This window comes from Bradysia coprophila, chromosome IV, assembly GCF_014529535.1.
Source record: "Bradysia coprophila strain Holo2 chromosome IV, BU_Bcop_v1, whole genome shotgun sequence".
Lineage (NCBI taxonomy): Eukaryota > Metazoa > Arthropoda > Insecta > Diptera > Sciaridae > Bradysia > Bradysia coprophila.
In genome coordinates, this window is record NC_050738.1 from 2,085,619 (window position 1) to 2,109,349 (window position 23,731).

General features: G+C 35.0%; 1 protein-coding gene across 2 annotated transcripts in view; it reads left to right on the plus strand.

Annotated features, from left to right (window-relative positions):
* The first annotated feature begins 557 nt into the window (after nt 1-557).
* Nucleotides 558-23,731, plus strand: part of LOC119066120 (protein gooseberry-neuro) — a 42,570-nt gene continuing 19,396 nt past the window's right edge. The window contains exons 1-4 of one of the 2 annotated variants that reach the window (XM_037168403.1): nt 558-1,522; nt 2,445-2,758; nt 3,311-3,385; nt 6,957-7,068. In XM_037168403.1, the coding sequence (XP_037024298.1) occupies nt 1,456-1,522; nt 2,445-2,758; nt 3,311-3,385; nt 6,957-7,068 (568 nt within the window). In that variant the 5' untranslated portion in view covers nt 558-1,455. The remainder of the gene's footprint in view (nt 1,523-2,444; nt 2,759-3,310; nt 3,386-6,956; nt 7,069-23,731) is intronic. The other variant, XM_037168404.1, reaches the window with a different exon arrangement.

Consider the following 23,731-nt stretch of genomic DNA (forward strand, 5'->3'; position numbering starts at 1 on the left):
TTTTGAAATAACATAACATAAAATTCCGTCTATTAGATCTGTGTTAGTAAAACTGCTGACTAAACAAACAACGTAAAATACGTCGAATGACCGTACATAGATATAGATCCTATTTTTCTTCCTGTAACATTTTCCTAATTTGTATTTTAAACTCTCCAAATAAGAAATCATTAATTCAAGGATTAAATATGGGGATCGTGACCGATATTTTGGTATTGCATACGAATCGTGTCGAAATAGCTTAGACTCTATATAGACAGCTGTGAAAATTCCGAACCATTTCAAATATAATGCATTTTCGAAACGCTAACAAAAACATATTATCAACAATGGTGAAAAATCTGGGCGGAGTTTATAAACATTCACCAAGATATATATTTTATAAATAAACATTAAATAAAATCAAAACTACAACTAAGGCACACGAGAGACGGACAACAACAAAAGAGACAACAATACTAAAAACGCGGATTTTTTTTCCTTGTTGTTGTATTATTACTAAGTCACATCCGAAATAATAAAAATATCTGAATATCAAAAGAGAGAAAACACGCTATATGGCGCAGACGAGTTATATGGTTCGATGGACGGGGTATTCGGTGTTGATGATGAACGATCACTTAACCGTGTTGTATAGATTTTGGATGATTTTTTCGTAGTTTTTTTTTCGTATTTGGAACCAAATTTTGATATCGAGACCGCAGAAACGATAACGAAAATTTTCGCATTCAAATTTTGTTGATATTTTAATTAAACAACGAAAAAATTGTGTCGATGGTTCTGTTTCAAATAAACTGGTGAAGAAAAGTTTGAATGGTCGATGCGCCGTCGCAATATGATAAATGTGAAAGAAGAAGTTGCGTTTTTTTTTGCTCAATGTTTCGGTTCGTTTGATTAAAATGTTCATGCTTCGGTTGGAAGAATCAAAAAAATGGTTAATGTGATAAGTAATAATTAAAATTGTGCGCGCGTGCTTATTCGGTATAATCATATGTGCGCTGAAAATGATTATGAATTAATTACCAAATGACATGCCTTTATTGTTGAACTGATTCGTTGAAATTATTTATTATTTTTTTCATTCTTTATCGTTCGAATAATTAAAAATGTCGTCGGCAATAATTGTAGTCAAATTAGTTGGCAATGTAACAGGAAGTGCATAGTGTGTGAAATCCACTTACCTTGTGTGGTAAAAATTACTGCTTTTAAAATGAAATATAATGGAAAAAAATGGTCGGAATATATGCAATTATTTTGCTAACATAATGTCGATCATAATTTAATTCATTACGACAATAATTGGCATTTCTGTCACTTCTAAGAGAAGATCGGAGTGATTCACACACAGTAGTGTTTTAGTGGATTTTCTTGAAAAAGAGTAAAAAATATTTGAAGAAAAGAGAAATTAGTTTTGTGTTAAGTTTAAGCACGTAAGGATTATATCGTACAAAAAAAATGGATATGACTGGAGCAAATTCGCTTAATATGCGGCCACTTTGGGGCGGCGGATATCCTTTTCAAGGTAAATTTTTATTTTGTTATTGGACTACCTACTAGGTAGTACCTACTCAGCGTCAACAATAAGTTATGTCAATCGATCGTTCGTTTTCCATATTCGGTTGTCATTTCGATAGTATAGGAAGAGACATGGGACATTCTTCTAAATAAGATTTAATTCATCTTCGGTGTTTGACGGAAGTGAACTTTAGTCCTATAGCAAACGATTTCAAGAGTTAGTGCTGAGATCGACAATTATGCAGCGTTTTGATTAACTATGTTTCACGTATGCTTCCAATCCGATTTTAATGGAAAACGTGGTGGAATTGTCGACCTCAGCAATGCAAAGTTGCTAGTGTGTTTTCGGCCTAAGGGTGAATTGTTTATAGAGTGTAACTCTATGACATTGGTCAATTTAATTCCATGTTTCTATATGCACTGCGTCGACTATTAATTGAATAGTTTGTTGTTGATAAAAGTTTGTCATAAAAATATCAGGAACACTGAGGTACGATGTGATGCTCCATCTCTCAGAGATTTTTTTGGTTTTACTCGATGAACAATAATACTGCTGAACTGTTGTTGTGAGGAAAATATCTAAATATCACAACTTTTAAGGCATAGATCCTCACGAACTCGGCGATTAGGATACCGCGACAGAGCAGAAAATTTTTGTTTTGATTTATTAATCAATAACCACATTTAGTGAGCTGTGTGACGATCATATCATTAAAGAATAATTGAAGTAGTTTCTTATCTTGTCTAGCCGATAGCTTTTAATTCTCAATAAGAAAAGATTCCACCAAGGATTAACAGTGCCTGGAATAGTTCTCTCCTCACCATAATAATCTCAATTCGCTCGAAATGAGCAAGACTTTCAAACCTAATTTAAATACCAAAAATTTCTGGACACAAATCTCTCACCTAATCCAATACCATTTTTCCAGGCCAAGGACGCGTGAATCAATTAGGAGGCGTATTTATAAATGGTAGACCACTACCGAATCATGTGAGACTGAAAATCGTCGAAATGGCCGGTGCTGGTGTACGGCCGTGTGTGATCTCCCGTCAGTTGCGCGTTTCACACGGATGTGTTTCGAAGATACTGAACCGTTATCAAGAGACTGGCTCAATACGACCCGGAGTGATCGGCGGATCGAAGCCAAAAGTGGCAACGCCAGAAATTGAAATGAAAATCGAACTCATGAAAAAGGAGAATCCGGGGATATTCAGCTGGCAGATAAGGGAAAAATTGGAAAAGGTAAATTTTGTTTGTGTGGAAAATTGTTTGTCTGATGCAATATGGTGACTATGGGTCTTCTGCGTGTTCTGTTCTCTCTGAAAATTCGACTGTTTCATTGCTTCATTGCATTCTTTTTTGTTATTTTTTGTACTGGAATAACACACTGAATTCGAAACGAGACAATGCCATTGGTACGAGACGTAAAATGTTATGCACACACATATCAATACAAATAAAAGCAATGTGGAAATTAGCAACGCTTGAACTATTTTCCTCCAGGTGGTAACATAAGCTACCAATTTAAATCATTTGTGAAATTGCCTGACTTTTCGAACAGTAGGATCGTATGCTTTACAGTAAATGTTCAATTGGTGATTGTGCAACGGGATTCAATGTTAGAAATTAAATTTCGTTACACGCGTATGAGACAAGAGCTGCTTTTTTCCGACCTCCTTGCCAGATTCCCTCTGGAATCTAACAATATCTTCAGGGCCATTAACATTAAGATTGATTCATTAAAAACAATTGTGTTTGAATACAAGACTAAAGCCCACACTTTTCTACTGATAGAGTTCTGAGGCAAATGAACAGAGGGACAGTGGGCGTCCCGTTCGGGCAGCCTCAATCGCAGTATCTTTGCAAAATGTAAGTTTTTTTAACGATTTTTTTAAATTTAAACTTACGATCCACACGACAAGAACCCCACGTGCATTTACATTCCTCATAACAATTCGAATTTTCTACGATTGAAGACGGCTGAGATACCTTACTAGAATTTGTAGAGCTTAAAAACTGAAGTCCTCGAGCAAACCTTTTTCATTTTGCGAAAAGTTACACAAGTCTCATTCGATGTACCGGAAAAGCTTGTGGATCTATTCAATCTGTTGAGATTTCAATAGCTTCCCGTCCATATTACCGTTTCTATCAAGTCAATTTCGTGTTCTGAGTTTCTTCATTTCCATTTGAGTCGTTTCGATTGATTGATATATAAGATGGTGCAACCAAACAGGTTGTAGTACGTGTCTTTGGACATGTAAATTTTTAAATGAAATTCCAATTATCCCGAAACAACTAGCGTAGGTTTCACCTTCAAAATGTACAAATGTAGCATACTGCAAGAATGAAAGGTTGTAAGCTTTGTACATAAGCGCGTTACATTCAACAAACATTAAACATACATGAAAATCGGGCATGAATTAATGCACAAGACACTCCGCACGTGGATTATTAAAAGATGTTGTGTCTCTTAAGGTCTTGTTTTTTTCTTCATAATAATAATAGGTCGAACGTTGATTTTGATAAAATCGCCGAATTCGTACCGCCTCTATATTACAAAAGACAGAGGCGCTATCATACCGTACCTTGTTCTATAGACATGGATCATAAATAAATCTTATTTAGATCCATATACCGATGTTGCCGATAGTTTATTATAAAAGTCAGTTCGTCGAGAATGAATTTCTTTTCGGATTATCTTTTTTTTTCGTTTTATATTAACAGTTGCCTTTAGGGTTTCGTTTTTCTTCATAAAAATCATCTCTTCCGATATTGATACAACAACGTGATCATGATGAATCGACATTGGAGAGTACATTTTAGCAGCATATGTTGGGTCGATATTATATATGGAAGTAATGAAAATCGGCAAATTTATGGAGCGTATGGCACGAAGAAAAACAGCTTTGTAATGGCGTTGATTATGACTGAATTTTATATTTTATTATAAGAATTTGTGGTGATGATAAGAGTAAGTGGTTAACACTGTGTGGCTCTATGTGAAAGTGTTTTCCGATGAGTTGGTAATTATAATTTGTAATAGCTTTGTTCATTCGTTGACTCAAACAAATGATTTCTGTCTGGAAACGTGAAACGTGAACGGAGTAACACAGATATTTCGATATTGGACGGGTTACCGGATTTAATTTGTAGATCCAATAGAAAAGATTAAATATGTTTTATGCTTCTGGGACTAGACGAAAATAATGTCAATTTCCGTTTTTTCGCCAGTTTTCGCATTAAATACCTGTCTTGGACGATTAGTTTTAGGCACTTTTGCTTGTAGCCATCACTTCACAAGGGACGAAAAGGTGAAAAATAGAGTTTTTGTGCGTATGTTGTTGATACCGAGGCGAGGCCGAGGTCAATGAGCACACTAAAACGAGTGTTTTCGTATTTATCATGAGTAGATTTTACATGCTTTTGAGGTGGTCAATTTCATTACTAGTGTTGCACTAAGCCACTTTCGACCCCAGAAAGCAAAAGTATGTAAAATATATTGTGTCAAACAAACAAAAAAAGTAACAGATTCAATATGTGACACGGTTGACGTTGTGGACAGCTTAATAACCTTTAATATATGACAAATATGTTTATGTTATAATGTTGCTGACAATTTACGTAACTTCTAGTGTAACCAAATGTTGAACGATACGAGACCAATATACACAATGTCGTAAAGTACCGACCAAACAATTTGACCAAATGTGGTACACTGTTATTATTTGCGCCAGGTAGATTGTAGCGTTTTTTGGTCACTACTTTGCGGAATTTGGTCACTAATTCAACCTTAGTGTTGAAGTAGTAACAAAAGCAGTGACCAATCCGAAATCTTTGGTCACTACTTCAGCACTAAGGTTGAAGCTGTGACCAAATTCCGCGAAGTAGACTCCCCAACTCAAATGTGTGAATTCATTAAAAAATGTATTTAATGTGACTGAAATTGATTTTTTAACATTCAATCCCTGTATTCTCTTAATATGTTTCTTCCAAGGTGATGAAGAGTCAAATCATCATCCATATACTAATCTGATGCGACAATAAATGGTAGTCGGGAAGTTAATTCAAATGTGTGTTTGGTTCTGTTCAAGAAATGTAACAGAAAGGCAATTTGTTCGATCCTAAGGAATTAATACTATTACTAAAAGTAATGTAGAAGTGTTTTAGTCGATACTACATCTGATATGTAACATCGATGAACTATACCGTAACGGCATAGATCAAATAGCTATTTTCATAATAAGGTAGTAAATGGGAGTGTTTTGCGCACTAGATGTGAGATTGACGATACGAGCGAAGCGTGATTGTGAAAAATTGTATAAATTGTATTGTGAAAAATCCTATGAAGCGTTTCCTTTTGACGATTCATGTATGTATTTTGATACCGCAATGTATTTTAGGGTAGTCGATAACGTACCCAAATAATAGTCTAAGTGTATTCAAACAGAGAGAGACCGAAGACTGAATTCGTTTGTATATTAGAATATGTAAAGACGTATTTTTTGAAGCGACTTAGTCAATTGATTCTTTTTAGCCGTTATCGACCAGTGAATTTTTACAAATTAAATCCAAAAATAGGCTATGCATTTTTAATCGTAAGTGACCTGGCTAAGATATTCTTTCAGTTGCACCATGAAGGTAGGAAGGCACATTTTTAGCCAAATGATCCTCTGCTGCGTTTCTCTTCATTTGGCACATCATGGCTTCACAGTGAAACGTCTATTTAAAGAATGTCTTGGCCAAAAATAAGTTTTTCATGAAAAACGATTTTTCACCGTGATGACAAGATGTCCAATTTTTAACGAAATGGGGGATTGAAGTTTTGACCAATTCGACGCAGAACGTTATTCTAAGCAAAAAATTGTTCTACGGTATGCCTCTAAAATGCACAGAACTCTATGGGTATAGACAATTCTGATCAAAAGTATTCCTAAAAGCAGTTGTAAAATCAAGAATATAGGGCCGCCATTTTGTAATTTTCTTGCGGGCGCTTGTACGTTTCGACGTTTAGACGAACTTATCAAAAGACCAGTGCATTTTAGTTTAGAATAATGTTTTACGTCGATTAAAAATAACTTTTAAAAACTTCAATCCCCCATTGTGAAAATGTAGTAGACGTGTTCCATTATTTGGCCACGATTTATCGATTAATTTATCATGGACATAAAATCATGGATAAAATCAACATACCAAACATTACAATATTTTTGTTGTTGAAAGAGTTGTACACAACGGTTTTACCTGAATGAAAATTTAAAAAAAAACTCCTATAAGACGACAACGCTTCTTTTGACAAGGTCAAACACAAACATAAATAATATCCTTTCGTCCCATATTACACAAACAATGATAAAACATCCACCTTTCGATACACAATATTATTTAAAGGGCGAGATAATATTTTATTGATTTCGTGTTTTTTTCTTTTATACTTTCATAGGAAGGAATAGCGGATCCACCCAGTGTATCATCGATAAGTCGACTTCTAAGATCGGATCATCGCCGGGACGAAGACGGAAGAAAGGATTACAGCATTCATGGCATATTAGGCGGTATGTTAAAAAGAAAATCGTCTCCCTTTGTGATAAACAACAAAAACCGTTTTCTCTTTCAATTCCATTTATTTGACACTTTTGCGTAAGTCTGTAGTCTGTTGCTTGTAAAAGTCTTTTTATGAATGAAATGAATTGTTTTGCGTGTGTGTTCAGTTGAGTTGAAGGATATTTCAAGGATTATATACGTTTCTTTGCTGTTCATCTTTTTTGGCTTGCCCTTTGTCAAGCCAAACGAATAACTAGACCGGAAGTTGAGTGAAAATAATGCACGAGCACAAAATCTATTTTGTTTTCACAAATTTGTACAATGAATTTGTTTATCTGCTTAGCAAGGACGAAATTTTCGGTTAAGAGTACACAAAGTCAAATGGTCGTGTTGCCTTTTGTTCGGCTCTATTTTTGTGTATGTTTTTGCACAAAGGAAACAATTAAATTTCAGATGAAATTGATAACATTTTTGCAGAATGTGGGGCTGATGAAGTATAATTTGCCGAATTTTGTAGTTTTCACGTGAATATTTATGGAAGAAGGTCACGTTCGTTGAACATCGTTCAAGGTAAAAATATAGAAAATAGAATTGAAGAGCTCAATGTCTTGAAAAATACTTAGAAATATGGAGAAGGGTATTGATGGCATTAAATTGAAAGATTATGGCTTTTGATCTCTCCGAGAGGGTACTGAAATGATTGAGCTATACAAACGCTCAATTGGCTTCAGCTGATTCATACGATTCTACTACTACCACGCGCATGCATATGTAGTTCAATCCGTCTAAACACTCATAACCAGTTTTGTCGGGATTAGTGAACCAGGTGAAAATCAGCTGAAATAAAATTACGCTGAAACTTTTGACTGCCCTTTCCTGTTTCATAGGGAAACCTGTTTCTTACCAGGTCGTTTCTTACCAGGTCGTTTCTTATATGTCGGCTTTGGCAAAGATTTTTATGAAGCAGAGCTTGATCACTCTATATGGGAGACAGGAAAGGGCCCGAGTTTTTCTCAACGGTTAACTAGACTGAAACAAATCTCGAGGCTACACTTAGTGTATCGAGATAGGTTTGTCGATGAGAATTCGACAAATCAGTACTATGAAAGTCTCACGGGAACACATCTAAATAGACATCAACCCTAAATTAAAGTTGAACGCTTCAATAAAATCGAAAATTTTATTATCTTCTCTCGCAACTTTTATGTCTTCTAAAACATCTTCGAAAAGTCGTAAAATCTCGAAATATGAGCAGTGTAACGAGTGGAACGATTTTTATCCATTTGAGATGAAGATCGCGGCAACCATAAAACTTTAACAAACAAAAATGCGCTACTTGTGAATCTTTCACTCAATTTACACCATTTCTACCACCCTTACCATCCATAAAAAGAGTAATAAAAAACCACAGTTGGTCAATTCAAAACCATTAAAACTAAACCGAAATGTTGTCGGAGTATCTCACAGAAACGTGTCATACCGCACACCAAGAATCACCTCATTAATCCCAAAAATTGTAAATGTTTCACGCAACTTCATTCGCCTCCTTTTTCCCAAATATTTTTAATGTCCAATAATCGGATATTAAATTACGTTATTGATTGCCCACCCCCGTCTTTAGAGTCGAACACACAGCAACAAATGTGCCGACACCGAGCGGTCCCTTTGATAGTGACACCGCGTTGACACTTTGGTCTCAAAATAGTCGGTTTTGCACAAAAGTGTCGGTTAGTAATAAAAACGAAGATGAAAAATGAAATCGAAAGAATGAAAAATCTCTCGTAATTTTGTCATAGATCCAGATATATCCATTGGTGGTGTATACGGTAGAAAAATTGTATAGCAAAATTGGGGAATGAAATGAGAACGCCCTCGTCTAAACAATAAATGTTGTTCGTAAACAATTTTTTTTTGCTGTCCCGAAATCTAAAAACGATAAACAATGCGAAATGTTTAGAAACTGTAGAACTATGCGAAAATGATAGTAAAACCACAAAAAGTAACATGACACAACACAAAACCATTTTATTGTTCCATCCACAAGCATTGTTCAATCCACAATTGGGTATATTATTGCCCAGGAATTTATTGCATTTGATTGGTCGGTCTCAATTCATCTATAGATTTCCCATTGTGATTGTCGGCTTCGGCAAAATAAAATAACTTTTCCCAACAAACAGTCAACAACATTAAATGCCATTTTCATTATTGTACTTGAGTCACATAAAAGTGGTGTACGGAATGTTTCTCACTTCTTATTCGTTTAATATCTTCAATTGTTGCTTTATATTGCGAACATGTTTGGCTTTCATTCATTCATTTATTGACAAACATCGTCGTCTATGCATTTTTACGGCCGATAAATGGACAAGTGCGGTGTGTCGGTGTCACTTGAAGGAACTGTTCTCAATAGTAAATAGTTTCTAAGTACAGATAATGGAAGAAGTTTATGTTACCGGAATTGAATAATGCAATTGCAGTCAATGAGATTGTTATGTGTATAGTAAATATGTAACGACCACAAAACATTTCGGTGTTTTTGTTTGCAGCATTGGAAAAGAGAGAGTTGGGAAATGGTAAAATGAGTCACCATTTTCGGTTAATCATTTTGTTGGTTATCATGTGTTACGACTTCTAATGTAGCAAAAAACATGTTCAGTGAAGTACAAGATTTTATATCAATCTCTTCAAAATAATTAGATCAAATGAAGTAATAGATCCGATGGTAAAACTGCTGATATTTCCGCTGTTTGTGAAAAGTTATTGTTTTGTTTGCTCGGTTATTGAAAAAATTAATTTTTCTGGAGAACAAAAAATTCCGTATAGTACGGGGATGATGAATAAGGGTAGTTTCATCTTTCACATAGATCATTCACCATGTCAGTATTTGTATAGAATCTCGTTAATTCGCTTCAACTGTTCAACAAACTGAGACATAATCTTTTACTTCTTTTGTTCAAACAAATATTCTGCTGTATAAAATCGTTATTATCTAGAGCTGATTGCTTCTTACAACCGTTACTGTCAATAACAGATAGCTGATAACACATCTCTTGTGATTGGTACTATGCAATTTTCCCGCACGTTTTTGAGTAAAACCATTCCATGCACATAATTTGAATTGTAAAACGGATTATTCACGAAATAGCAATGTAAACACATTGTTTACTTTAATATATCGTGGTATATCGGATCTCGAATCAGTTGATTCACCTAGATCCGAGATTCTATTTTCCAGTTCTTGTAGCATAAATAGTTACCTGAAGGAGGCTACGTTCTACGTTCTACCCAAATGGGTTTGAGATTCTGTCCGGAAAAACCGTTTCTTAATTGCACTGCTCCAAGCATTAACACTAAGTGCGTCAAATTCTATCCTGCACTGAAGCCTCAGATGGGCCTGTTGTGCGTACCCACTGTAGTTTTATATAGGATAACAACAGTACTACTGTAGCTAGCTTTTGTCTATTTACACATAGGTGTCGCCACCAACTGTTAATTCTGACTGGTCATGATTACATCTATTTAGACATAAATGTCGCTTGTAATTATCTTGACGTTTCTGGTCAGGATTCTTCAGACCTAATAGTTACCCGGGATATATTGGATATGAGTCCTTTGCTCTACCGATTGAGCTACCTTGGATCCTTTACCGCTTTAATTCATACAACGAAAACAAATCATCTAACTTTACATACATTCTATTGTAATTTCATCAGCATTGGAAGACTTTATATGTTAATGCTAGGAGCAGTGCTACGGTTTCACAGATCGAAAACAAAGTCTTATGAAAAAAGCGACTCCACAGCAACTTGTCACCTTTCTTTTGATATGGAACACCTTTATGGTAACACGGTTACACTTTACCAGCAACTCGTAGGATATTTCACATTTTACAAATGATATTCATAATAAAATATTTAATAATAAATAAAATATGATACAGCGAGAAGACCGAGCGAGATGGGTATACAAAAACATTTACAAAAATAAGTTGATCGGGTGCCGTCGGCACGTTTGATTTCTTTAAATACCACCAAAAAAGCAATGTCTTTGAAATATTCCGACCCATCAGAATCAAAGGCAAAATGAATAAAAATGTACGAGAGAACCTGACCCATTATGATTATGACTGTTATGAGGTGTGAGTTGCGAGATTATGTTTTATGGAAAATAGTTTTTTTTTTCGTTTTCATTGCTTAGTCAAATTAATATAATACACGGGAATTTTTGTATTGGAAATACATGATACACAGAATTGATTAATTAGACGTAAACAGATATTTACAGAAATAATTTAATTAATTTGTTGTATAGATAGATGGTCTGATTCGTACAATAGCTTAAGCGTCTTACTTTCATTATCATTTAATCTGCTGCTTATTTTTTTAAGTATCGTTCAATGTTTGACACAAAATCTTTTACTTCATTAGTTTTAACAAACATCTTTCTATATAAAACAAAAATAACTGGAGATAATCGCTGTTTCTTGTCGCCGCTGTCGATAACAGATGATTAGCCATAGTCATGCACTTAGCTATTTTGTGTGTCGCTCTTTTTCTGGGATGTGTTTACTTTTTGTGAAAATTTAACATTTCTCGTTATGTTTACGCGGGCCATAGGTGAAGTACGTACTAGCACTGGCTCCACGGACGCACGAGGATTATGGTTACGTACTGGGCTAACATCGCATCGTCTGCTACATTGACATTAAATAATGACCTCGTTTGAAAGTACTGACTGTTTGAAAATAGGTTATGCAAATTGTTAGTATTTCTGGCTAAAGATACATCGCTGAAAGTGAAATGAAAAGTCTTATTTCGCGATCTGATTCCGGAAGACAATAATTGACTCTCTAGAACATAAAATGCAGAAACATTTTTTTTTTAACAAAATCGCATGCCAAGAGGAACAACTTATTATATCTGTCACAGGCGTCATCTTATATTTAGAATATTTATTGTGCAACTTAAATAAATCATTGAAGATAATATGCACAACCTTATAAAACTGGTTCCGTGGGCGTTTCGTATTCGTCTTATTTCAAAAATAAAATTGAATATGTCATGTGTACTGGAGGTGCATTTGAACTTTTTTTTATATGTATCTAGTCTTTAAATGGATTACATCTATTGTGAATACTGCCAGACAACTAATTACAACGAACTCGAATGCAAGAGAGCAGTTGAATCATACGTTCCATTTGAGATCGACTATGATGGACTAGATTGAAGGGTTGCGCATGCTGCAAATAAACGAACAGATAAAAGAATATGAACAATCAGTTTTCGGATAGTACCTACTATTAAGGGTCATAAGTCATTAAATTGACACTTCCCCTAACCATAAAGACAGAGTAATCCCTTCGCACACTTTGTTCACTTATTCATACCGATCGAGAAGATCAAACCGGCGAACGATCTAAAGAGATCTTATATAGCAAAATCTATGCTACAACAAAAATGCTCAAACTAATGAAGTAGAAGATTAGAAGAAGTGATAGGCTCGATGTTATGCTTACTTTAAAAAAAACAAATCTTCTCAGAAAACAAGTATGAATGCATCTAGCTCGATGTACCTTTCACAGATCGCAACCATATCACCAATATATTTCTCGTCAACAGTAGGTTGCATTAAACAATGTTATCATATTGATAAATAACTACTACTACGTAACTGGGGCGGGGAAAGTTGAATAGTCGAATTTTCGCGTGAAGTTTGTTGAACCCAGACGAGGCCGAGTTTTTTCTTTTGTCTTTGTCCGAGCTACGTACAATTTTTTTCATGATAAGAACGTTTTGTTTCGCTTAAAACTTTTAAATCTTTTACTTCATGAATTTTAACAGACATTTTGCTATAACACCACAACACCAGCCAGAACTCGACAATTACTGTTAAACGCTTCTAAAAAGGGGGGAGCATCCCTCCCGTTATTCATTTGAGGATTGCTCTAATGTACATGACATGAATCTTAGCTTCTTCTTAATTTAAGATCTGGATACACTAAACACTAACGGTACCAACGAGTCAAAATTTTCTAAATATTTATGTTAATCTAGCGAGAAAAAAACCGGTAGCAACGTGCCTTACGTCATGTCACTAAATTCAAACACACAAAAAACTGGACAAATCGAAATCATCCAAACGAACCAATAAATCTTGCTGTGCTTAAGTTCAATGGTAATTAGTTTCTCGCTTGCTATTTGAATTGAATATTCGTTAATATTTATTTAAAATTGGTTCAACTCGGTTTTTTTTCTTCATTTACGTGTCTTATATAGTCTCCATCATCATCAATAACGTCCGATATACGATTTATTTATAATAATATGAAGACGTATCTGCGCCATGAAAATGTATTCAAAACTTTCTGAGAATCAACAAAAAAAAATAATCATAAGTTGAGTTAAAAGACACGTTTTGCTATCGAAAAAAAAACAACATATTCGTCCATTTGAGTGGTCTGTGAGCATATAATGTACTTAAACATAACTTAATAAATAATAAATAAATTATAAATTTGTTTCGGTAATTTAAGTGTGAAATTAATGAATAATATTTTATGTGAATGATTATAATTAAAACGATATGTATATGGTGCCTAGAGTGTTATATATTTATGTGTACAGTGTTCACTGTACAAGTCATACGTATATGCAAATGGAGAAGATTAAGAAGTTCGATTTCAATTTTGACGGATTTCTATGTTTGTAATGTGTGTAGTAAGGTATTGAACAAGAGAAAAAGGTTTTTTTTTATGACAAATTACAATACCAAAGTTTATGCTTTTTAATTTTCTGTTTTCTTCTTCTCTTTTTTTAATCACCAAGTTACTTACGTACTTTTTTCTCATTAAATACAATCAAAAAAAACATAAAATGAAGAAAGAAACATTGTTGAAGAATTGCAGACACTATTCACACATATTTCAAGCTTTATTTCTCATGAGTAAATGCGTAAAGATGAATCATTTGAAAATATCAAAATCTTTGTTTATATTTACCAAAAAATAGGGAAAAAATTAAGGACCAAACCAACAAATTGGAAATTCTAGAATTGGGATATTTCAAAACAAGTAACATAAAGTTTGGAAATAATTTCTACGTAAAAAGGCAATCAAAGCTCATCTTTAGTTTGCTTCAGCTGGTTCACTCATATAAATAAAATTGGTTATGAGTGTTTATACGGATTAACTGGAACACGCATGCGCTTGGTAGTTGTAGAACCGTTTAAAGATATATAGCCAGTTTTGTTTGTATAAGTGAATCAGCTGAAAATCAGCTGATTCAAATTTTGGCTGAAAATTGATTATAAAAGAGGTGAGAGTGCATACGTTTGGTGATTGTAGCAAAGCATATCTTCTAGAAGCTTTAGAAACTTTAGAATTTGAAGAAAATTGTAAAAACTTATAGAAAATGCAGAATTTTGTAAAGATGTGTGGTCTTAAGAGATGTATCGAATAATTCTTGAAAATTCTACAATATTATAAAAATTCTGGAAATTTCAAAAAAAAAAATTTAAAAAAATCTCTAGAATTGCTCAAGAGCGCTCACTCCTTGACAAATTTCAAGCCTATATTTGTGCGCAAAAATATTCGTTTTTTGACGATTTCTCTGAACCATATGATTTGTCGTAGAAATTTTCTTTTACGAAAATCGACTTTTTCAGTAAATTTTTGGCGAACAGAGCTATATTTTCTGCAATAAGGGCTTGGACTATAATTTATTGTCACAAGGCCGCGGGAGGGAAGGCCGCATGGCAGAAAAAGTCTTCTGTTACAAGCCTGTAACAATATTTGTGTTTAGTCCGAGACGTAAAAGACTCCGGAGAATGGGATAATCAAGTCAAAACGTCTCAAAATTCGCTATGGGAAAATATAAGAAAATCGGAAGCATTGTCGAGGATGTTTTACGGCTCAAATCTATTTATCCTCATTCTCACCTCCTCCTAAAATATCAGCAGTTAAGCATATCCAGTGCTAATTGATAAAATTCCCCAAACTTCAAAAGAGCAAGTATCCAAGCGCCACCTATTTATTGAAATTTAATTCTTGTTACTTCCTCCAGTTTAACAAAATCACTGCATCACTGGTCCAAAATCACTGGTCAAGTTATACAGTGTTTGTCTATAACGGAAACAGCAGCTGCATTGAACTAAAGTTTAATTGACTCGATAATTTGGATATCTCAACTTGCACATAATTCAGAACACAAACATCATTTACCATAACAACCGCAATTGTCTTTAAACATAAAATTACTCACCGCGGGGCAGTTTATCAAAGTCGTAAAATGTTGTAATGCCAGTGCCAGCGAATGTTGATATTCTTTCCTCTCTGAAATGCAAAACGTAAACACAGAAGAAATTAATCAGATTTTAATTAATTGCTGTTGAATGGGGCGTGACTATTAACCCGTGGGGTATTTGATCTGGCCATGGGATGGAAAAGGTAGAAATGCACAAAACAAATGATTTAATAAAATTCAACGCAATTTCATCGACCATCCTACCGCGTTAACGCGAATTTTATGGTGTGCAGTTTTTAATTAATTTTGTGATAGCCATAACATTTTTACTGACAAATGTGGTCGGGTCTTGCCAATAAAATGTTTCAATTAATTGATAAAGTTGCTGAAACCGAGCATGAAGTATTTGCATTTTATAGACATTGCATTTGGGGCATCGTTGTTCAAGTGGAGGTAAAATATGAATGGACGGTTAAGTGAAAATGGAAAAGCTGTCGTTCCGTCAAGCTTAGTAGATTTATAATGCGGTCGTCAGGGGTTTTATTGGGCATCATTGTCAGTTTTTATTAAACACAATGAAATCAATCAAAACATAAAAGTGGCTGACACATCATTCATCATATACCACTAAACGTTGTCCCGGGTACATATTGAATGGAGAAAATTCAATTTTAATCTTTTACTACCGACCATTATTATGGATCTGTCAATAATGCATTACCGAACCGTCTTACAACAAATAAATCGAATTATCGTTCGTTCGGTGTGTGGTCTGCACTTCCCATTAATTTCATAGATTTTATTGCTCTAAATTTAATGTTTTGACATTGTTGTGCCATTGTTTCTTTACAGGGAACGAATTTTTTGAATTTTAATTAGATGCAGTTGTGCAACGACTGTTATTATGGGTTTGAATGTTTATTGTTTTGGTTATTTTGCTTGCATTTAATTTTTTTTTATTTGCACTTGCCAACGGAAAAGCGTCTATGTGATTTTTCGGAATCAAATAATCGCACTGCTGTCGAATATTTACAGCATGGACTTTACAGATCAAGACGAACATTTTTTGGTCTGTAATCTTCGGTGACGAATTACGAATTTTCTATTGAAACGACGGAATATTGTCAATTTTGCCGATATGGCTAATCCATCTTATGTACATCCGACATTCATGTAGCTTCTTATACATCGTTATATTTTAACCGCTTTCGCATTACTATCATCCAAGGTTGACATCGAAATCGAAGCTCCTATTCAGATCCTAACGGTCTCTGCTTATCTTGAATATTCAGTTTTTTAAAGATCGCAGATCGAATTCAAACGAATGGAAGGTTTCTTAAAAAAGTTCCAGCAGAGTTTACACTAAAATGATACTCTTCAGGAACAATAGGAGAAAAGTCGATGGAATAATCATTCCAACTGTAAACGGAATTCCTATCTCATTCGTTAATGAAGTAAAATACCTAGGTGTTATACTAGATTACCTACTAAGTTGGATACCGAACATCGACAACCGCATACACAAAGCTACAATAGCACTTTGGCAATGTAGGAAAGCAAATAGTAACTCGTGGGGCCTCTCTCCGAAAGTCCTATACTGGATCTTTACATCGGTAATATGACCGATACTACTGTACGGATCTTTTCTTTGGAACCATAAATGTGGCCAAAAATCGGTCATTGACAAACTCAATAAATTTCAACGCTTGGCCTGTAAAGCAATTACTGGAGCGTGGCACTCGACGCCTACAGTAGCTTTAGAAGCACTCCTTGATTTAACACCTCTACATATAATGGTAGAATCAGAAGCGCTGTTAGTACTAAGCAGACTATCACGAAACTCAGCAGTCAAATTTAGAGATGCTGGTCACGCAGCTATCTGGTTTAGGTCGAAAACGATCCCCAGTCTAGCCACCATTCATTCAAAAACAGACTACATCACACCGACGTACAGATTTGAGAGAAGCTTTGAAATAGCTATTCCTGAAAGATCGCAGTGGAATGATAAAATGCTCCCACTCATCAACAATACAAATTTCTATACAGATGGTTCTCTTATGAACGACGCTGCTGGCGCAGGAGTATCATGCGAAACACTAAATGTAGAACTATCAATCCCCCTAGGGATTAACTGCTCAATATATCTAGCTGAAGTAGCAGCAATAATAAAATGTTGTGAAGAGATTACAAAAAAGGAAATTGAAGATCATGATGTCTCAATATACACAGACAGTCAATTGCAGCTTTAAGAACACCTAAAATCGATTCAGCCCTAACGCTAAGCCCCTGGGAATCACTAGAATATCTCTCACACTTAAATAGAGTAAATCTTACTTGGGTTCCGGGACATTCGGATATTGCAGGAAATGAAATAGCTGACAGGTTGGCTAAACAAGGAGCACTCATGACAGTTGATCCGCTTCCAGAGCCACTTATAGGTATCCCAACCTCTATCATCAAGCACAAAATAAATGAATACAGGCATCATAGATTCTTTGATTACTGGAGAAATCATGAAGGATGTAGACAATCAAAGAGTAATATCTCACTACGTAAAAACCACACAAAGTTTTTAGTCAATCTGAGCAGAACTAGACTTAAGGTATATACAGGAGTAATGACGGGACATTTTGACTTTAACAAACACCTTACGAACATCGGAAAAAGACAGGATGCGGGTTGTGATCTATGTGGGGAACACATTGATTCAGCCGACCACTACTTATGCCAATGCCCAGCATTCATTTCTTCAAGATTTAAATACCTGGGCAACTTTACAATAAAAATCGGCACAATCAAAACGTTACGCCCCAGGGATATCCTAAACTACATCTGTAGTACAGGTAGATTCCAACAAAAATACGGAGTGTAGCACACTGGCATAACTTATAACATGGGTAGCACAATGGGCCCACTGGCGGCCTAAGTGCATTTTACTTAAGCAATTAAGGAGACGCCCTATTTAATAATAATAATACACTTTTGAAAGACGGCAAACATTAGACCTAATTATCAAATCTCTTACTTCTTTTGATCTGAGCATTTTCGACATGATGATTAAAAAATCTCTTACTTCATTTGTTGAAACACACATTTTTCTATATAATGCCGCATAACACATCTATCTCTAAACCTCATTTTGTACTATTTCATACTTTGGACCCGAAAAGAGCACTTTTTCTCCGTCGAATATGAAAAATACTATTCGTACCACGGACTAAGTCCTAAGTACGAAATATACTATTTTGTGCTTGAAGACTGAAATTCGACGGATTTCGACACGAATTCTACGATCGAAAAGTTCATTTTTTCTGTACTTCTCAGAAAGAGGTATTTGCGGCCAGGAAAGTACATTCTTGGACGCTCTCACCGGCCGAAAATGGATATTCATATATATTTTTCCGGCCGCGATCAAGTGTGCATGATTTTTTGATGAAATGGCTGTAGATCGATTTCTATGTTAATGGTGTTGTGGTTTCCAAGGTTCTGAAAGAACAGGTTAAGACACCCACGAGGGCGGGTGACACCGAAATCGATAAATTTGATAAAAAGTTTTGTATTCACTAGCTTGAATGTACTGAGTGCACAGATTGTGTGTGAAATCAACTTGAAGAAAATGTTTTTTTTAGAAAAATTCGGAATTTTGTTTTTGTTACGTTGCCTTTTTCATATAAACTTCGTAGCCGCTGAACTCAATTTGTGTGTCACCGCCTTCGTGATCAACTCAGATGTGTCTTAACCTGGTTCTTTCAGAACCTTCGTGGTTTCGTCTCATTTCAGTTTTCAAGCGAATTGTATAGGAGAAATAGTACGTTTCATCACTAGGAACAAAACGGTGTGTTTTCGACCTAGGTGGTGAAAACGTCCAAAAGGATGTAGCGACGTGAAGTCGATGTTAATAAGTCAATTCTTCATAACAAATTAAATCTGAACATTTTATTTGCATTTCGTCGTGAAATACAACCGATACAAACAAAACCGCAAGCAATATCAAGTCAAGTTTCAATAACTTTTGTTCATACAGCTACAGCACATGACACATTCGGGAAAAATAAAGATAGTGTCGAAAATGGCATAAGCGGGAATGAAAAATTAGAGAAGAAAGTGTTGGAGAATGTTGCTCTTTCGGTACCAAATTTGGTGAGTGAATGTGACGTTTTTAGTACTCCAGGATGAAAATGGTTTAACGTGCTTGAGTGAAATCTGGTTTGAAACATTCAAGCTAGTAAATACAAAACTTTTTATCAAATTTATCAAAATGTTCAATCTATAAGTATCGATGCTTCAAATCGAAAATTAACAGAGCCATCCCCAGCCGGGTAGTAACGAGGACACAGAGAAAAATTCACTTCACTCTAACCAGACTCGACGTTTAATATTGTCTATCAATTTGCCATATTGAATTTATCAATTCTCGTTAACGTTCCCAAAATTGAATCTAACGGGATAAATCTAAAATGCGCAACACAATTCACTGCCTACGAAAATGAATCCTTTTCAGGCGTCTATTGTGTTAGGTCGTTGTTCCGTGTTATTGTTTTGTGAAACTTTTTTTTTTTCAACTCAGTTCATCGCACCCACATTAAAAGGATATTCGGAAAATTCGATTTTAATTTTCATTGAATACACACACGGTTGTGAGAATTCAAAATGAATTTAAGCCGACTGGATGTTAACTGCTTTCGAAATCCATCTAAATCACTGCAATGCAATAGTGCGGCAGTACATTTTTGCGTTTCAACGGCTGTGATACCAAACATTCTTTAATTTACGAGTCAGTTCCATTGAAAAAAAAGAGGAAATTTAAAGGTCTATCTTTCACACATTGTGAGAAGCAATTTATTATTTAAAGAAAGAAAATAAAAAGAAGGAAAAATTTTAAAGACTTCGTTGAACACGAATCGGATATCGCGCTTTACGTATACAAAATTATATTGAAACTAAAAATAACAAAAGAGTGTCGATTAGGTATATTTTTACCACCGCGTCAAAGAGAAAATCGAAATTAAAATAATCGTAAAAATGTTTCCAACAACAACAACAACAAAAAATTGGGAGAAGAAGAGAAGAGTGTCTTAAACGCATGCATAAAATAAATGTACACAATAAAACTTTAGTGCACTTTGCAATTTTACAACTGCATATAGAAGAAGTATAATATGGTGCTCTATAGTACGAAGCGTCCATTATTGAACGATTTATTATCATCCTGTGATTGAAGAGTTAATAAAGATGAATGTCATCCTTTACACTCAAGTTGATATAATAAAAAAAGTATATTTTTACGAAGTGTGAAAACAATTTAAATGATAATACGAAACTAACGATCGGTATTATGCGATGCAATTTATTATCTCTTGAGAAGGATTCTGTAAACGAAATTTGCCATAAAGACAATCTGGGATATAAAATATCTTTCATTTATATCCGATGAAAAAGTCGTCAAGTTTCTTTAGCTGTTGAGCCACTACTATTTAAATGACCTTGCAAATGAAAATACTCTTCAAATCGGCAATTGAAAAAAACCACAGAATTTTCTGAAGTAACAGAAAAACACTCCCTCTCGGATCGGGCTATTACCTGCTAACATATACTCGTCAAAATTTAAAAAAAAAATAGTACTTTGGAAGCACGGACGTAATGTACTATTACTATTACATGTGCCATTAAGAGGCACCGGTACTTTGCCGAAAAGCATACATTAGGGCGATTTTTAAATAAAGGATTTTAGTTTACTTCTGATGATATCTTTCGATCAGAATCCTTTTTCAAAAATATACGACCGCAATTCCGACCACGAATGTGTTAGCTTTCAACAGAAAATAGATTTGGCTGCAGCAATTTGACCAGCTCTGAGAACAATGAGCAGTTTATGAAAATTTCATTAAACTGCTCACTTTTCTCAGAGATGATCAAACGACTACAACCAAAGCTAATTTTTATTTAAAGCTAACAGATTCGTGGTCGGAATTGCGGTCGTACATTTTTCAAAAAGGATTCTGATGAAAAGATATTAACAAAAATGAAATACGAAACACGCAAATGTAGGCTACAATTTTAGCTAAATGCCGGTGCCTCTTAAATCTATTACTTCATTTGTCAAAGCTTTAAGTTTGATAAAATAGTACATTGAATGACAAGGGGCGAAAGTAAAAAAATTCAACCGTGTGCGAGAGTTGGAGCCCGCGCCGAAGGCAATATGAAAAATTTAATAATTTAGCCATCACAACAATAACACACACAAAAATTAAGATATAACTAACAAATCATTCAGTAACAAAAAGTATCAACTTTGTATGCTAATTTCAATAAGAACACTGGCGCACAGTGTTTTACAATTTTGATCAAAGTATTCTGCATAATATGAGCGGATTTTGTTGACAACTCGACTCATTTCTCTCATTTTCTGTGACGTCAGTCACTTTCGCTGTTCGTTCAGTTGCGTTCGCTCTTCGTTAAGTACTTTCTCCCCGTGGGATGCATTTTTTTACTTTCGCCCCTCATATGCGGGGCGAAAGTATCATTTTTCAATGTTGGTATCAAAAAAAGAATATTTTACTTTATTGGTTTTAATGACACATGTTTTGGTACTTGCCTAGACGTTTGTAAAAGTTTCAGTTAGGGATTATTTTTGGGAATGTTACAGTCGAGGAAATTTAGATTTCGGGTTTTCCAAAGGTATTAATCTTATTTAACCCACACTTTATCCCACAACAATGGAATCCACAAATTTAAATTTAGTTAACACAACGGTCACAATGACGGCGCTGCAGTCACGATTTCAAAATGTGATATAGGGTGGATAAATTAAATTTTGGTTTTGGTTACATTTTCTCTTGGTTTTTAATTATTATTTTAGGCTTCTAAATTAAGAGTAAATTTATGCAATATAAACCGTTTGAGTTTGAAAAAAGATGTTTTGTATCAGTGAACGATATAGGAAAGCGTACAGTACGTCTCAACATACAAAAGAACGTAAAATATAATTGTACATTTAGCCACCCTACGTCCGTCATCGCTTCTATTGTCTTCAAAAACATATTGTGTGCTTGTCATGATATGTATCAGACGTTTGTTTATTTATGTGTCTCATCTAAAATGCTGGCCAGCAAAATTTTGATCATTAAATTCAACGGCCAAATTGATCTAAATGTTAAAATAATTGAAAATAATAGTGAAGTTAATGTGGTTTTGTTTTCTCTTCATAAAGGAATTTGCATCAGTTCGATGTAAAGTGCGGAGCACCATTAGAAAAAAAACTTGTCGCTGAAGAATGATCAAAAAGTTGCTGGACGCAGTAGCTACAATTAATGCTTTGCAGGATATAGAATCAAAATTAGAGAAACACCAAGAGCCGTCCATTTGAAATCTTCATCATCATCATTTCAACTAAAGGTTTTTTTTAACGAAACGGAAGTTCGCTCGCAGATTCGGATCGGAACATCTCATTCGTTTTCGCTAAAGCTCGTAGCCGTCATTAATCATGATTCCCATGAAGAATCGCCAAAAATAAAAAATTGGCAAGGGATGAAGAAACGCCGGCAAAAACAAAGAATGATAAATTTGTCTTTGTTGCGTTCTTCACACTTTGGCGATTCTTCGTGACCGTGACCGTGACCGTGACCGTGACATATCAAGAGCTGGTGCCTGTGCACATAACCAGTAGAGTTTGAACGTTGAACCGCTGATAGTGGGACTTATCCACTTGGATCCCCCTTTTTACTCTCCGGTTCATAGTAAGCGTGCATTGTATATTAAACAAATCACGTTTACCGTGAACAGCGCTGGATCGCTACTCGAGGTATGTTGAAACTTAATCTAACAACAATCACCGTCGCTCGACAAAGTGATCGGACTAACTACACGGCAGTGGGGAGATGAACCGACTACCTGAGCTCTTTCATTGCTCGAAAAATATTGAGGTATAATACAATACAATGTGACACAATATAATGCCACAAGGAGAAATCAATTACCTGATAACGAATTAGTTGTTCGAATCTCACCTGTTATAACTTTACAATTACCTGTCTTATGGAGACTCTCACTAATCTCACCATTGTCCATTCCGTTTGTTCCGTTCAGTCTTTAGATAATATTGTTTCATTAAGTGGCCTAATTCCACATTTCATAATCACTCTTTTGTTCTTCGCGCCCATCGAAACAGAGTCCACCAGGAAGTCATTAGGTCAAGGTACATACGATGGAGATAATATTAAATTAGATGCATATACCTTCATATCTTCCACTGAGTGAACGAAGGTTTAGAAAGCGGTTGACGAGTCAAGAGTTGAAGGATGAAAGCGAAGACTAAGACAACTAACGTAATCCTGTATAGAAAAGCGGACGAAAGTCGGTTACTGTCAACCGGCGTTCTTTTCGGTCCCAGAGAATTTCTCCTTCTACGAAAGGTAACGCAAAGACGCTTTCG